The sequence below is a fragment of the Centroberyx affinis genome, unplaced genomic scaffold (assembly GCF_046629955.1).
Source record: "Centroberyx affinis isolate AG114_WGS23_722 - 3 ecotype Tasmania unplaced genomic scaffold, CSIRO-AGI_Caff_v1 ptg005282l_1, whole genome shotgun sequence".
NCBI classification, from domain to species: Eukaryota; Metazoa; Chordata; class Actinopteri; order Beryciformes; family Berycidae; genus Centroberyx; species Centroberyx affinis.
Window position 1 is genome coordinate 43,936 of NW_027282633.1, and position 16,128 is coordinate 60,063.

The window sequence follows — 16,128 nt, forward strand, 5'->3', positions numbered from 1 at the left end:
GCTGGTGTCCACTACACACACGGAGAGACGCGAGCTCGCTTTCCAGTTCCCATTGCCGAGAGAGGGAGAGAGAGGGAGACGATCAGGAGCGACTGGAGAGGAAACGTACGTCTTTTGAAGAGCTTTTTAAAGGGGGGTAAAATAACGAAATTGAACTAGAAGTGGGGGTATTTTAAGCTTCAAAGAAAGCACTTTGCCGTGGCTGAGTATGGGCGGCGTTTTTGGTTTGTGTTTGCCTAAAAGAAGAAAAAAGCTTCCATATGGAGAGAGGGGGGCTTCATGCAGAGTCAGGAAATAAGTAGGCTGCATGCATGAATCCGTCTCCGCTGCTGGGAATTAACTAGCGATTACAGCAACACACCCGGTTTGTTTTTTTTTCCTCCGGTCCTTTTGCAAACATCAGCGGGATGCACAGTCATCTGGAGGGAGCTGTTAAATATCCATGAGCCCCGGTCAGCGATCCTCTCCTGGGCTGGAGAAGTGCCAGCAGGTCGGGCCATGGTCGGCTGTAGGAGGGATATCACCAGGAACTTTAAAGGAATAATAAGTCTGCGTATTGGACTGTACGGGATTAAACGGGATGCACGGGCAACACTGAGGCTCCGAGGATCGTCCCCATCGCCGCAATGATGGCCACGATGATAGGGCATGATCTGGGCACGGCTATGGATCCTCGCCATTGAACATAAGGGACTTTTAAATGTCCTGTCTCCCGCTTGGAGGGGTGAGATAGAGGCATATATACACACACTGACCTCCCTGCTGTCCGTCACCAAACGCGTCTTCTTGGCGATGGATAAACTCACAGTGATATCAGGATGCCTCTTCCTAGCTGCAGACATCTTCGCCATCGCCAGCATCGCCAACCCGGACTGGATCAACACCGGGGAATCAGCTGGTAAGTTATATTGGCACTTTATCCACTCCAGCACTGCCGTTTAATTAGTGAACTATCACAAACACGTTGAGTTGTTAATGGTTTATGTGCACTGGCCCATAGGGTCAACCACTGTCTAGGGCTGGGCGGTATGGAAACAATTCATATCACGATAATCGTAAGAATTTATTGCGGTATAGATGTATAACGATATCTGCGAAAGTATCGTGTCTGTCTTAGTGAAAACCTCCAATCTCCACAATGTCAACTTTTTAGGAACAAGAGCCTTATTTTTAGCTTGATGATAATGAGTTTTTGTCATTATCCATTAGGTTTTGAAAGGGTTTAATATGCCCAAGAGGTCGAAGAATATCATGAAAATCACCTAAATTGGAGTTTTGAGGTGTTAGCAGAAAACACAGATATCCAAAATCACATGTTAAAAATCTTAATTGAGGGTCATTGTATTTACCTGCATGTAGCCTAATATAAAGTAAGCACAAACTCCACAAATTTTCAAATAATAATCCCTAACTTTGCTTCAAATCTAATTTTGTGAGAGATTTAAATTACTATTTGCTGTGTTTCATTAATTTAAACAGCAGAATATCATATTACAATAGCTCAGTATCATTATTTCATCACGATATGATTGTACTGAAAGAGCATAAATGATAATATTGAATCAGTGCCCAGCTGTATGTCCTCTTCAGCAAGACTGTTGGCAACACTACCTTAAAAAATGTTGATTTGACAAAAGCTGTTGTGCGACTCGCCACCAAGTGTTTGTCCTCTTTCTCCTCTGCTGTCCAGCTGAGTCCTCTCTCTCCACACTCAGGCAGCAGGTACTGAGCTAAAAGCAAACTGAAGAAACTTAGGTTGCACTCAGGGGCGTAGCTAGGAATTGTGGGTCCTATATGCATGGGAGGGGGACTCTGGGGCTCCCCCCCTCCACTCTCCTCTCCTCCCCACACCACCATTATTCCAGCTATGACAAACATTATTATGTAGCCATCTGCAACTCAAACACATCTCCACACATTCATTTACTGATCAATTATCAGACACAGCCCCTAATCAAAATGATGGAGTTTGGGCGTTACCCTGATAGCGCTAATTGTCTGCTCTAGTCATCATTTCATCCGTAGTCTCCTGTTCAAAATCTGTCTAGGGAGGACAAGTTTGTTTTTGTACTGCACAGCAAATTTAAGAACGGAGCCAAATTTCATTCCTGCTTGTTCCAGTTTGTCTCAGATAACATGACAGTTGCAGTACCGTATTTTTGAGAAAGTGTAATTTGTTTGCAGTTTTTCAGATTTACACCAAATGCCAGAGCAGTGTGAAATGAAAGTATAAAATATTTATAAATATACACTTGAGGTCCACAAAAGGCATTTTAGTCTGGACACTTTAGGGCCCCCTCCCTCAGTTTGGGGCTCTGGGTAGTCTGAACCCCTGTCCCCCCCCACTACATCGCCCCGGGTTTCACCAGCCACCTTCTGCTCTTTGGCATTTTGCACCAATATGTTCACATTCCTCGTCCCTTCAGGTTCTTCTCCCCCATCCTTCAGCATCAAGCACCAGCCACGACAGAGACAGTTGACAAATGCTCCAACAGATTTGTGAAACGAGTGTGTGTAAGTGTTTGTGTGTGTGTGTGTGTGTGTGTGTGTGTGTGTGTGTGTGTTTGTAGCCATGGTCATGGATATCTGTTCACTGTCATTCTGCCGTGCCTCTGATCCAGAGAGACGGACAGAGAGCCTGACAGCCATATTAGTATTCTTTATCAAATTGCCATGGCTGAGTTATGGTGGAGAGCTGCAGTAAAGGCAGGAGACGGCTACTATAGACCTTACTGGGTGACGGTGACACGATTTCACCAACAGTTCACCTCCATTCATTGTCTACGAGAGCAGATGCACACAGCATGATGGGATAGGTGGTGTCGCAAACCAGGCACATGATATGATGAGAAAAGTTTACAAATATCTAGTAAGCAAATGAATGTGTTATGTCACTGGAGTTGGTATAAAAGCTGCCAACTTTATCTCCGGTAGGCTAAACAAGTAATGTCACTTAACTATCCCATCACATCCAAATAGCTGTAGCCATTTAACTAGAGTAAAGCACAATTTCAAAGTTACATTTTCCATATGTATGCTTCAAAATTAAATTAAGAAAATGATAAAATACAAAATAGGTGTCCATAAACAATGTTAAACAAGCTAAGAATTTACTCCAATGCTTGTCCCCAAAACACTCAATGAAATACCCTCAAGGGACAACTTTTGGTCCTGTATACACACTTAACTAAAATCGTTATATAATACCAGGAAGACGGTTCTTTAGGCCTGTACTACAGCAGAACCCTTGTTGGTGTTATAAGGAACCCTTTTAGAAGGGCTTTCTATAGGTTCACTATAGGACCATGCTCAAATGTTCATTGTTGAACCTTTATGGTGCTGAAAATAAATCTTTTAAGGATGCATGAAATGCTCCAAATCAGCAGTATTAACAGACCTTTTTAAAAACCATGCTGGACTCTTTATTCTGATTTACCAGGATTTTTTATTTTTAGGTCAATACAGTATTACCCGCTGCTCTAACCAAAGATCCCTTTAAGAACCAGTATGTTGTCATGTTACTACAAGTTGCTTTGAATAAATTTGATGTGCACTAGGGCCGAATAATTGTGTCTGAAATGATAATTGCTAGATATTGTGGTCACAGTTGTTAATTATGATTATTAGTCCGCATGATTTGAAACAAACAGAATAATTTTTCTGCATTTGTGGCATCTTACATTAACATCATGATTATTTTCACTCACAGCAGATGTTTTGAATGAAATATTTATGTTTTGAGTGATTAATTATTGCTGTTATGACAATATTACAGCCTGCGATTATTAGCTGTGGGAGCAAAAATTGCATATATGATTATATGGTATTAATTGTGCAGCCCTAGAGTAGAAGTGCCCACCAAATACCATATGTTATGTTTGTTTTCTACTTGTAGATTGTCAGATTCCCCAGGTATCGCACTACTGTAATATCCAGATCCAAAGTCCATAGGCTAAACATTGACTAAAACTAAAACTGATGCAACAACAAACAGACGGCCTTCGCACCACTATATGCAAAGTTGTGTTGCATGTTTATCACAGGCTTGAATCAGATGCAAATACAGCCTACTCAATGCATCTGGCAAACAGGTTTACGTTGCATAACTACACCCACCAAATCAATTAAAACATTTTTTGCCAACACCTCTCACTCTTTATCCTTCAAAATGGGCTTAAGTTCAACACAATTAATTCCATCTGAGGCTTCTGCCCTCCTGTTCCACAGAGGAGCAAGCAGTGGTGTGAAATCGGACGGGACTAAAAGCCTTTTGTTTCCGTTTAATTAGCGTAATAGTAATTACCTGATGGGGGGTGGGGGGGGTGGGGGTGTTGTTTGTAAATGGAGATGTGTGTAGTGACTTTTAATTAGGCCTCCTGGGACAGAAATACTATCCACTTGAAGCTCAATTATGACGGAAATTATCCCTCAGCTGGGAGCGTTTTGTGTCAAAAACATGGAGAATCATCCAGTGGAAATCAGTGTTTCCTCCTCCCGCACTTAGACTGGCTCTGATGCTACTTCTCACTAGATTTTTTTTACACACCAACAAAACAGTAAGAATGTTGAAATGTCTCACGATGTTAATAATGTACAACAAGGTCACTCTTACTGTGCACTTGTTAACTCGTCATCATGTGGTCGTTCAGATGGAGACGGCGACACCTCATTAGCTGCTGTTGTGACATTGTTGAATCACTTAAAGGCAAACTTGTTTTCCTTTGCTGCTGTTCTGTAATTCCCAATGCTTTGTCATGTACCACAATGTTAGTGTGCATGTTTATGAGCCCTGTGTGTGTGTGTGTGTGTGTGTGTGTATTTGTGGGCGTATGAACACCGGTGTGCCGCCTAGTTAAGTACAGTAAGTACTCTGTTGTGAAGTTGGAAGCAGTGGGAGACTGTCTGGGTTTTCGGGAAGTGTTTACCAACCACGGATTTTGGCTGGCCGCTTGTAAAGTATACTGTACCTACACGACACACACACACACACACACACACACACTCACACACACACACACACGACCATGCACACCAACACTGTGCTGCATGACAAAGCATTTCTCATCCGCTCCGTCTAATATGCTCTCATCTTGATAAAAAAAGAAACTAGTTTTTCTCTCCTTATCTCTTATTTCTCTTGTTTCCTCGTGCTTCTCTCACAGGATTATTGTTGTGGGGTCACAGGAATACTGTCAGGGCATTACGGCTCTGACCTTTGGACTTCTTACTATTGCTTGAAATGCGGATCTAGGAATTAAAGCTTATTCCACTGCAACACTCATTGCAAGTTGTTCTGGATAAGTGAGTCAGCTAATTCCCAAATGCCCAATCCTATTAAAGGACAATTGGATTGATTCGATACCATTTAACATTTCCCACAACAACGCCCTGCAGAAACCTTCACTGTGGTGGGATTTTATGTATCCCCAGTTTTGTGTTGCGGTCTCAATGCTTTCAAAACCAATAAAAGAGCCATTATTTTGTGCTACGCTATTCAAATTGATAGAATGCGGAATTGGCTGTATATCGCTGGACCTTTCCCCTGCTAAAATGCAGTTTACAGATAGTCTTTTACATAATTTCTTTGTTTTTTTTATTCGCAACATGTTTTCCTGTTTCATTCTTATGTTTCTAATTCATGTTCTGGCATTTTTATTGTCTATCTAAGTTTTGAAAAGTACCGATTAGTAAGTGTTTATTCTTATTTTTATATTTTTTCCTTATTCATATTCTTATTATAAAAACAAATGCCATTTTCCTTACGGATGGAGCAACAGCACATCTGGATTCACCACTGGTTGTTAATCAAGCTCTCTGACTTGGACTCCAGTATGCAGTATGCCTGGGAAAAAATATGAAACAGCACTATTCAGATCCCCCCCCCCCCCCTCATATGAAAGGATGTGTGAGAGGGAACAGGATATCCTGTGTATAGGGGGAACAGCGGTCAGCCTCCAGAAGGATGCGGTTCCCACATCCTCAGCCTTTCCTGGTATCAGTACGTCTCCCCACTCAGCACTGTATCCATGTACAGGAACTGAGGCTAATACTATGGGACCATTAATTATTTAAAGGTTGTTTTTATTTTTACGGCACGCAGCAGGATGGATGAGAGGGGAACTTGATATGGGAGAAGATGAGGAATGTTTTTAAGAATTTTTTAGAGTACTCAGTTGCCGTATGACACACTGTGTAATTAGGAATACACAAGGCTAGAGGTAACCAATTACATTTTCTCTCAAATAACTTTTTTGTGAGCTTGTACTTGTGTTTTACAATTTTCAAAGTAGTCAGTATTGTACTTGGCAACTTTTTAAATCACACCCATTACAGAGTAAAAAATTTGTAGGCTCTCCATAAGCATTGTGTCAGTACGGAAGAGGATTAGGTCCATGTCAAAAAAAACATTTTTAGTCCTTAGAATAAAGTCAGAAATCTGTCAGAACTCTAAGTCTGAATTCTGAGATTCTGAGAATAAAGTCAGAATTCTGAGAATAAATTGACTAATTCTGACTTTAAACTCAGAATTCTATTAATCTATTAAACTATTAATCTCATAACTCAAATAAAATTTTCCACATGTGACCCTAATCCTCTTCTGCACATCAGAAACTGGCCACTGGTAAATTTCACCTGCATCAAACCTGTGACAGCATGTGGAGAAAACATTAACTGTAACATTAAATACTTACATTTATCCTTAACAGTAGCTCAGTTAACATTAGCCAAAAAGCCATCCAACCAGCTACAGTATTATTGGTTTGTGTTAGCCTGGTTGTTGTTTTGCTAGTTTGCTAACCTTGCTAGCTAGCTGGATAGCTAATAGCAAAAGAAGAAACATCAGTGTTGTAACTTTATGGAATAATGGCGTTTTTTTAATGTGTTTTTTTTACAGGTAGGGCTGAACAATTTTGAAAAAATATCTAATTGCGATTATTTTGACTGATATTGCAATTGCGATATGATTTGCGATATTAGAGGGAATGATAATTTTTACATCATTATTCTCATTTTCATTGAAAAACATTAAAATGATTATGGTGTGATTTTTGCGGGGATCTGTACCAAACAAAGATGTTTTCTTAAGTCTGCAGAATATGATGTGTAGGCCAGGACATCTCTGCAACACGACAGTATTTAAGTTAAAATGGTATTTTGACACATTTCGCCTTTAACAAATATTGCACCTCCTGCGATTTGAAAATTGCAGTAGGCCATATTGCGATTTCGATAAAATTTAGATTAATTGTTCAGCCCTAATCATAGGTCAAATAATGACATGAATTTCTAAAGTCTATTTTTACTCTCATCATAGTCAATAAAAACATGTTGAACTGCTGTTTTTTGTATTGTATGGGGAAAAAGTCATATTTAACAATGTCTATTACATGTCTGAGTACTACTTTTACTCAAGTAGATTTTTATACCAGTAAAACTTCAGTTAAGCGACAGCACTTGTGCTTGAGTCTGATGTTTTGGTCTTTCCACCCGGGGGATTCGTTTCCTTGCCTGCTCCTCTGACGCACAGATCCATTTCAGCAGAGGGATCAAGGACATCGAGGACGCTGACGTGGAGAGACACACCGGCTGTTCGAACCTGGATCGAACCTGTGAACTTCCAGTTACACGATAGTCTTATCTAACCACACTCTCTTTAACATGAAGCTTTATACCTTGAGCTGCACCAGCTACATCATTTCTGGGTTTTGAAGTCTTTAAAATTCAAACCGTTACCTCTCACTGCCATTTGGGACCACCAAGTGCAGCTTTAATTATTTTAGCACATATCTTAACACACTGCTGTAAAGATTGCGACTTGTGATGTCCTCATAACTAACTGAATATACTTTATGCAAGTGTTTTATCCATGCCCTGTGTCAGCAACTCATCTTCGTTTATATCTCTACCGTCACATGAAAAGCCCACAATTATGATTTAAAAAAATACTCAGGTGTTAATTATGAAGTAAGAGCTCTTTTTTTAATCACTGAAAGTCTGAGGTGTTTATTTAAAAGCAGCAAGAGGTTTTATGTCAATTTCATATTTCTGTTTCCTTCAATTTTCCTGCGCTCATTTCCTGCAATTTTGGTTGCTTGTGATGTTGGCCATCTTATTCTACAGTTGCACTCTGTAAGTTGCCCCTGAATAAATCCCAGAAACGTAAAAAATAAAGTTCCCTCTCTCTGTGTTTGGCACGGACTGCTGGCTCCAGATAATGCTGTGAAAGAGCGACAAAAGAGGGAAAGGCATGAAAAAAGAAACAACAAAAGAGGCGTGGGAGGATTTCATTTTGCATTTCTCTCATTTATATGTGAGGAGTCCTTTGTTGTCGGACTGGATGAGGAGTGGAGCGGAGTGCTGAGCAGATGCATTCTCCGCTGGGCCTTGGAGGGTGGGGTTCCCCTGCTTGGTGTGTGTGTGTGTGTGTGTGTGTGTTACGTGCAGAGGTCTGACCTAGCTGGCATAATTGGACCCACCAGGCTTTGGGGTTAGTGACTCACCACCTGATGTTGAGGCCGTTGGCCTTTTCATTTGTTGACTTCCACCTTTCTGTTAGTCTCTTGTTTCTCTCGCCCTCTGATGCCGTGGGAGGGGGGGTGGGAGGGGGGGGGGGTTGATGTCTGCTGCCATTGGCCTGCAGCCCAACAGCCTGTTTCCCTCCCGACACACTTCCATAAATGACGTCATGTAACCTGGTGTTGTTGTGAAAACCACAAAGAGCCGCAAAGAGTTGGAGCTTGTGTTGGCTTGTTGGAAGGCTTTGGTTTGTTTGTTTGTGTCTGTAGGAATGTGATGTGATCCTTAACTCCGTCTGTCTCTGCCTCCTGTGAGGAGGATAAACCTTCAGGCCCATTCACATCTAGGACGATAACTATAAAAACATTTAAATCGTTTTAAGTAAATTGAATGTGTGTTTTCCCACTGTAAAAAACATCCATAACTATATCTATATTTTGCTGATTTTTATTCATGTCGGTGGTGGTTTGTCTTATGATGATCTCATAATGGAGGTCATAGATTAACCCACTTTTTAATTTAAAGGGGCATCTTTGATCTTTATCGACCTCTATCAGCCACCAGTAGGAATTGCAGCAACATAGATAGAACTTAATCACTTAATCTCTCTTTTTCTTTCTCTTTCTCTCTCTCTCTGACAAAGCAGTACAGTATTTCAAATGGGGTAAGACTACAACATTGACTAATAATGAATAATATATAAGCAGTAATCTAATGAATAACAACAATATTGGAAAGAGAAGAACTCTTTTGAAAGAGTAATTGGATAGAAAGGGAAAAGGAAAGCAGGGTAAATCTGCAGCAGACAATACATTTTTAACGTTTATATTTTCTCACACAGCCGATGACATTTACTAACAAACTGATCTGCTCGTTCTACAGTTTTTAAATTTTCCCCCAATAAAACCTGGAGCTTTTCTCTTTCTGTAAACACAGAGAAAGTTGACTCTTCTTCTCTCTCTCTCTCTCTCTCTCTCTCTCTCTCTCTCTCTCTCTCTCTCTCTCTCTCTCTCTCTCTCTCTCTCTCTCTCTCTCTCTCTCTCTCTCTCTCTCTCTCTCTCTGTCTCTCTCTCTCTCTCTCTCTCTCTCCCTCACAGGCTCTCTGACGGTGGGACTGGTCCGGCAGTGTCAGACCATCCACGGACGGGACCGTACCTGCATCCCCCCTCAGCTGCCCCCGGAGTGGGTCACCACGCTCTTCTTCATCGTCCTGGGCATCATCTCGCTCACCGTCACCTGCGGCCTGCTGGTGATGTCACACTGGCGGCGCGAGGCCACCCGATACGCCCGCTGGATCGCCTTCGCCGGGAGTAGGTGTTCACTCTCCTCCATCACTTCTGTCTCATTCCGCCCCCACAGAGTCTCTGATGTGTTCACAGACACGCAGGTGACTCGTATTGTTTGCACAGTCCTTTTCCCAGCGCCACATTATGTAAATTTATGCGACGCGAGCCTGGAAATGTTTACTTGAGTCATCTAAAGCAGATGAAGCAGAACAGAGTAATGCATTAGACTACTTGTTTATTTCTAAGTCTGTGCTTGCAATCCGCAGCACAACCAAGTCTATCATAGTTCCTAACTGAAACATAGGCTATACACAACATATATCATTTGGCGGATGCTGCTATGCTTTTACCCAAAGCTTTTTGCAGCATCTTAAGAATCGGTGGCCAACATAGGAATTGAACCTCTAACCTTGCCTGTGTTAAAGCTGCACTTGTTAATGTTTTTTTTGTGAAATTACACCCACCATATCAGCCTAAATCACAAAGTGGGGCTGCAGTAAAGAAGAGCGTCCCATCCCCGCTATCTGAGACCCTGTAGATTCTCGCCTAGATTCTATTTGCCCAGATGAAATTTTAGTGTCAGGTATGGACACTTCTCAGCCCACAGGGGGTGACGAATTGAAACCTAAGCCACAGTCGAGTAAACAACAAGAGTAAAGAAGGAAGTGCTAAAGCCACGGCCAAGGAAGCATCAGAACTTTTTACCAACATGTCTCATTAGAGAGTGAGCAATCAGTATGCTGAGACATGCTTTGGGTGCTTTTGTGGTTGATTTTTGGCCTTTTTGGACTGTATTGGAGAGCAGTGCAGCCTGCCAAAGAAATGCGTAAGAAGCTCTATAGTGAAGAAATTGATGAGATTTTGGTCAGAATCGATCAATATGATGGAAAATGATGGGAGTGCAGGTGGAAAATGGCTGGAGTTGAGCTTTAAAAACTGTGACACTGACAAACTGCCAAATGAGAATCAGCTGCACCTGGAGAATCTCCTGTCATATAAGCGGTGATCAATTTGATATCAGCGATCTGAGCTTCATGCTGCTTATCGTTTCAGCGAAAGCTTTCCGTCTGGTAACTGCAAACATCTTGACGAAGTGTCTGCCAGAGAGTTTTCACCGATGAACCGGTTTCTATTTTTACAGGAGAGAGATGAAGCTTGTCTCTATTAGCGAGGACGACCGGAGCTTTTTCTGGCTCTGAAGGTGGAATTATGTGATGCTGCTTCATAACGGCGGCTATTATTTTCTTTTAGGAGGACAAGGACAGCTTTTCCACACACGGTGAATAGGTTCATTGATCAGTTTCGTATCTGGATGTTATGTCTGAAATGTGGCTGTGATATTTTGGTTCTAAAGGTGGTGAAGTGGCCCAGTTTCTGAATGAGTGTTTTGGAGTGGACATGAGGAACTAGATATTTAATACTGTGAACAACAATGTGTCGTCTAGATAGGATACTAACACCTCTCTCTCTCTCTTTCTCTCTCTCTCTCTCTCTCTCTACAGTGGTCCTGTTTTGTATGGCAGCTCTCATATTCCCAATAGGCTTCTACATTAACGAGGTGGGAGGACAGCCATACAAACTGCCCAACAACACAGTGGTGGGCTCCTCCTATGTACTCTTTGTTCTCTCCATATTCTTCACCATAGTGGGACTGCTGTTTGCTGGTAAGGTGTGCTTACCTGGCTGACATATCCGACCCCCCCCCCCCCTCCTCCTCCCTCCTCCTCCCCCCACACACCCCTTTTTGTATCCTTGGAGACATACGGCCAGTGGAACTGACTTCGCCCTGGCAGCGTTGGAAGCATCGCCGAAGTGCGATGAGGAAATCGAGAAGTGTGTTTTTTTCTTTTTTGGGAATCGTCCCGATGCGGCTCAGATAACCGAAGCCAAAAGTCGGGTGTAGCTTCTGTCCATCTGTGATCATTATTTTTCCCCAGAGAGAGACCAGAGGTGGATGTAGATGTGAGTGAAAGCGTCCCTTCGTCTTCGTCCGTACCCGATCGATGAGGGGTGAAGATAGAGGAGGATAGAAGAACGAGCGTCAGGAAAGTGGATGAAAACAGAAAACCCCTGCAGGTGTCATCTTTCATCTTGGACGCTTGTCATCCCGTAGCAAGACCGTAACATAAACCCTCTGCCTTCTCGTCCCGCCCCCTAATCTGTTCATATTAGGGTTAGACTGATATATTGGGCCGATATCGGCCTTTTACTAAATATCAGATATCGGCCAGTCATGTCGTCCACCTCCAATAAACTGAGGTTCCTCGCTGATCACAGCTTCACAGCGTCTGTAAAACCTGCAATGAAATATTATTTTCTTTGCACATTTTATTTATTTGTTTAATTGTTCATGTTTTTTTTTTTGTAAATGAATTCTTCATTTAAAGGCCAAATGTATCCTAGAGTTTCCCCTGACATTCAGTAGATGGATGGGTCTCCCTGCCTTAAAGAGCTGTTAACACTAAAATAATTTCATCAGTCTGGGTTTCAGTGGAGAGTTTTAGTGTCCCATGATGCTCTGAATGCTGTTCCAGAGGCTTGTCCACCCTGATGAGAATAAAACTCTGGGGGAAAACATTGAATATGTTAATTTTTTTGGCTTGAAAATGGTCAAAATGAAATAAAAAACTATGAGTATCGGCCTTCAAAAACCCGCATCGGTCCCTACTTCCTATCAATATGAGGGTCAGTAAATGGAAAGATGTAGCCATACTGTACGTGTCCATGGGTTTTCTTGCAGGACGAGGAGCTGGTCTCTAGGATGACGTTACATTTTCATCTAAACGTTCAGCTTTGTTCATTTTAACGATGTAGTGAATGTATTAATTCACCTCATTGAGCTTTTTCTGTTGTTCATGCACTGTATCGAGAAATGACTTTAAATCTTTTGACTAGTTTTTGTTTTCTGTGTTCGGGTCTTTGTTGCCTAACTTTATTCCTGTATAGATTAACAGACAAGCCGGTCTGTGTCGTTTCTGGAAGCACTGTGATATTCATGAATGAGCATGGAAGATCTCATCCCATTAAAAATGACTCACTGAAGCACCGATTATCTCAACGCTTTGTGTCGACAGTGTTACCAGTTCATCTCATTATCATTATTTACTGAGGATCACAGAAGGACGAGCTTCAATTCCTAAATCACCAACATAATCGGTGCAAAGTTATGATTGTGTAAGAGAGATGTGCTAAGAAGGGAACTAAGAGAGAAATTGACAATATTTTTCTTACTTCAGGATGGAATTAGAGCATATTGCTGTTGTCGTGTGAAAATATTGTAACTCCAAAGGTTGTTATTTTCATGTATTCACTTCTGTTGAAGGACAAAACCCTTTCAAAACCCATTGGATAATGTCAAAAATGCATCGTCACCGAGTTCAAACCACGGCTGTTTTCCCTTATTCCTGACATTTTGGAGATGCGAGGTTTTCACCTGACAGCGACAGATTGAAACTGTTGAGTCAGATGGGTGCAGAATAGATAAAATCAGTCACTGAATTGTCTTACAGATGCTTTTACCTTTTTATTTTCTTTTTTTAACCGTACAGTGCGGTGCCAGCGGAGCTTGGATAGAACCGAGTATCGCACCCATTTTCATCCTTTGTGTGAGAGTGTACACACAGGATATGTTTAGGTTGCTATGGAAACCTATTTGAAAAGTATTTGGTGTGCGTGTGTTTTCTAAAACGGTCCAGCCGGCTACAGGCAGCCATATTAAAGGTCACATCCCACTCTCCCTCTGCTGTCAGGAGTCAAGTATTCAGATGGCCTCCTGCCTCTGACCTTATAACCAGCTCTCCCAGTCACAAGTGCTGCTATTTTAAGACCTGAAATCCATTTTTTCCTCAAGTGTACCCTGTTGTGTCCTTGCTTGTTGCTTTTTCTTTTATTTCAAATGTTGCGGTTCCCATGGTAACAAACAGAGAAAAGGGAGAGAGAGAGAGAGAGAGACACAGACATGTGGTACGGTCGGGCGTTATAAAGTGATAAAGCAGCTTCTCTCTCTCGGCTAAGGTGAACAAAAATACATGAAAAATATATCTAGTTGCACAATACAAATATTCAGTGATAATAACATGCTGGTGGGAAGGAATATGTTTAATTAAAATAGATGGACTTTGTTTTCAAAAAATTGAACAGTCATCTTTGATACAGGGATTTCTAAACAGTCACATCCAAATAAAATCCTACCTATCCTTTACTTTAATGAGGTAAAGAAGTATGAGGCAAAGAATTTAAACAGTTTAATACTTTTAATACTTTATTTTATTGCTCAATAAGGCGCTGTGTCTCTATTTGTGTGGTTGTTTTAACATTTTTTAACTTGAATCCAGATTTTGATCACCTTTTATAATATGAGGGCATGATGGATGCACACACAGTACAAAAAGTACACTGAATATACAAAATACTTAGGGACACTTCTCCTTTAATGAAGTACACTGATGAAATTAATCCAGGTAAAGGTTGATATCCCTTATTGATTTCCCTTATTAAATCTATACCGATCACAAAGGAGGAGATGTAGATGAAGAGAATCAGAGGAGTTACAGAAGGATTTTTAAGCTTTGAGATAATTTAGATGTGCAAAAGGGGCTGCAACTCAATATGGGGAAGATATCTCTAATCTTTTGAACATGCAGTGTAGATCATAATCTGCCCTTCAAGTCTGATATCCCATTCCAAAATGTGTGACAAAACTGGCACCTTCACTGAAAAAACATGTTGTAAAAGTGCATTTTATTGTAGAATACTTCTGAAGTTAAAAGCCAAACTAAGAGATTTATTAAAAAAAGTTTCCAGGAAGCAATTATTTTTCAAAATGGATATATATCATGAAAAACAGATAGGAGGCTGGAAAGCATCTCAGCCTCTGATGTTAATGATGGCAGAAAGCTGAAACATCCGAGGCCCTCCAAAATGGGTTAAAAAGCCTTTATTCTATTTGGCTATTCATTATGAAAAGTTTAAAAAACTTTCGGCCCAATGAGTGCAGTTTGTGAACTTTTCATGATGGATATCCAAACAGATTAAAGGCTTTTTAACCTATTTTTCGAAGTGGCTGGGATCTATTTTTTCCTCATGAATGTAGAGCATTTTGGAAATAAATCCTTTGTGTGTTTCCCACTGGTCCAAGCAGAGGCTTTATTGTGTCCTATCAGTATGATCAGCTGCCTGTTTTTACATCATTGAACAGTCTGTCAGCCTTCTTCTACAGCATCAAGTGGTTCAGGCAGCTCTACAAGGGCTTTTTTCTTCTATCAAAAAAGGTATCTTGTTACAAATTACGTGATCATTTCTTTTGGATGCCTACAAAATCTAAATTAAAAAAGTAATAAAGGAGCGCTGCCCCTCTGCTCACTCCTGTCTCCTGCTACTTTTCCTCCACAGCTGTTCGTTATTCACTTCGTATTAAAAAACATTTCACAGCAGCAGCAGTGGTGAGACCAGTTTTGATACATGCTTTTAATAAGCTTCTCTTGTCATTTCATCTGTCTGGTCACAGGAACGCTTCCACATGCAGTATCTTTACTCTCTGCAGGTTCAGAGCAGAGAGAGAAATTACTGCACTGCACATCCCATATACTGCAGTTTCTGACATCTACAGTACTGAAAGTACAGGCGAAACAATCATGAAGATTTGGAAAATAAAGGGGAAAGATCTGCAGTAGCATAATGATAAGGTACAGTCACATGGAAAGGACAATATTACACATCATCAATAGAAAAACATTCATAGGATATACAATACCTTTTAGGAATTGCTTATGGTAGTACAGCTTTCATTATTGTTACATTCAGACCAAACAAATACACTATACATCAAGTTCATTTTTATGTTAAATATAATAAACAATGACGGGACAAAACAGGTAATTGGTCAAATGTTACAAACATAGAAGGAAATCCAACTGAAGATAAAGATTAACATAAAGGGATATGTGAACATGTAAACACATCAGCTTAGTTTGGCACAGAGATAAAGTAATTTAAAGTTACTATCTGTTACAATAATATTAGTATGAAAAACAGTATGGTAAAATGCAGACAGTGGATTTGAAACACCACTTCTCACCACAAGGGGGCGTAATTAGTCAATTTTACTTCAGAAGATGAGTCGGCCACATCAAGTATTCAAGCTTGCATCACTGAAGAATTTTCAATCTCCAATTTAAAGTTGTTTGAAGAACATTAAGGACCATAGACACATATTTAAAAAATACATGCACTTTGAATTGCCTTTGTGTATGAAATGTGCTATATAAATAAACTTGCCTTGCCTTTAAAACCGTCCCATACATCTTTAAAGGAGATTCCCACTCAA

General features: G+C 40.8%; 1 protein-coding gene across 1 annotated transcript; it reads left to right on the plus strand.

Moving 5' to 3' along the window:
• Window positions 1–71: 71 nt before the first annotated feature.
• On the plus strand, window positions 72–12,918 carry LOC139667071 (uncharacterized protein C16orf52 homolog B-like). The gene is made up of 3 exons (XM_071546463.1): window positions 72–898; window positions 9,615–9,827; window positions 11,306–12,918. Exons 1-3 carry the CDS (start codon window positions 649–651, stop codon window positions 11,488–11,490), a joined length of 648 nt encoding a protein of 215 aa, XP_071402564.1. The 5' UTR covers window positions 72–648; the 3' UTR covers window positions 11,491–12,918.
• The last annotated feature ends 3,210 nt before the right edge of the window (window positions 12,919–16,128 follow it).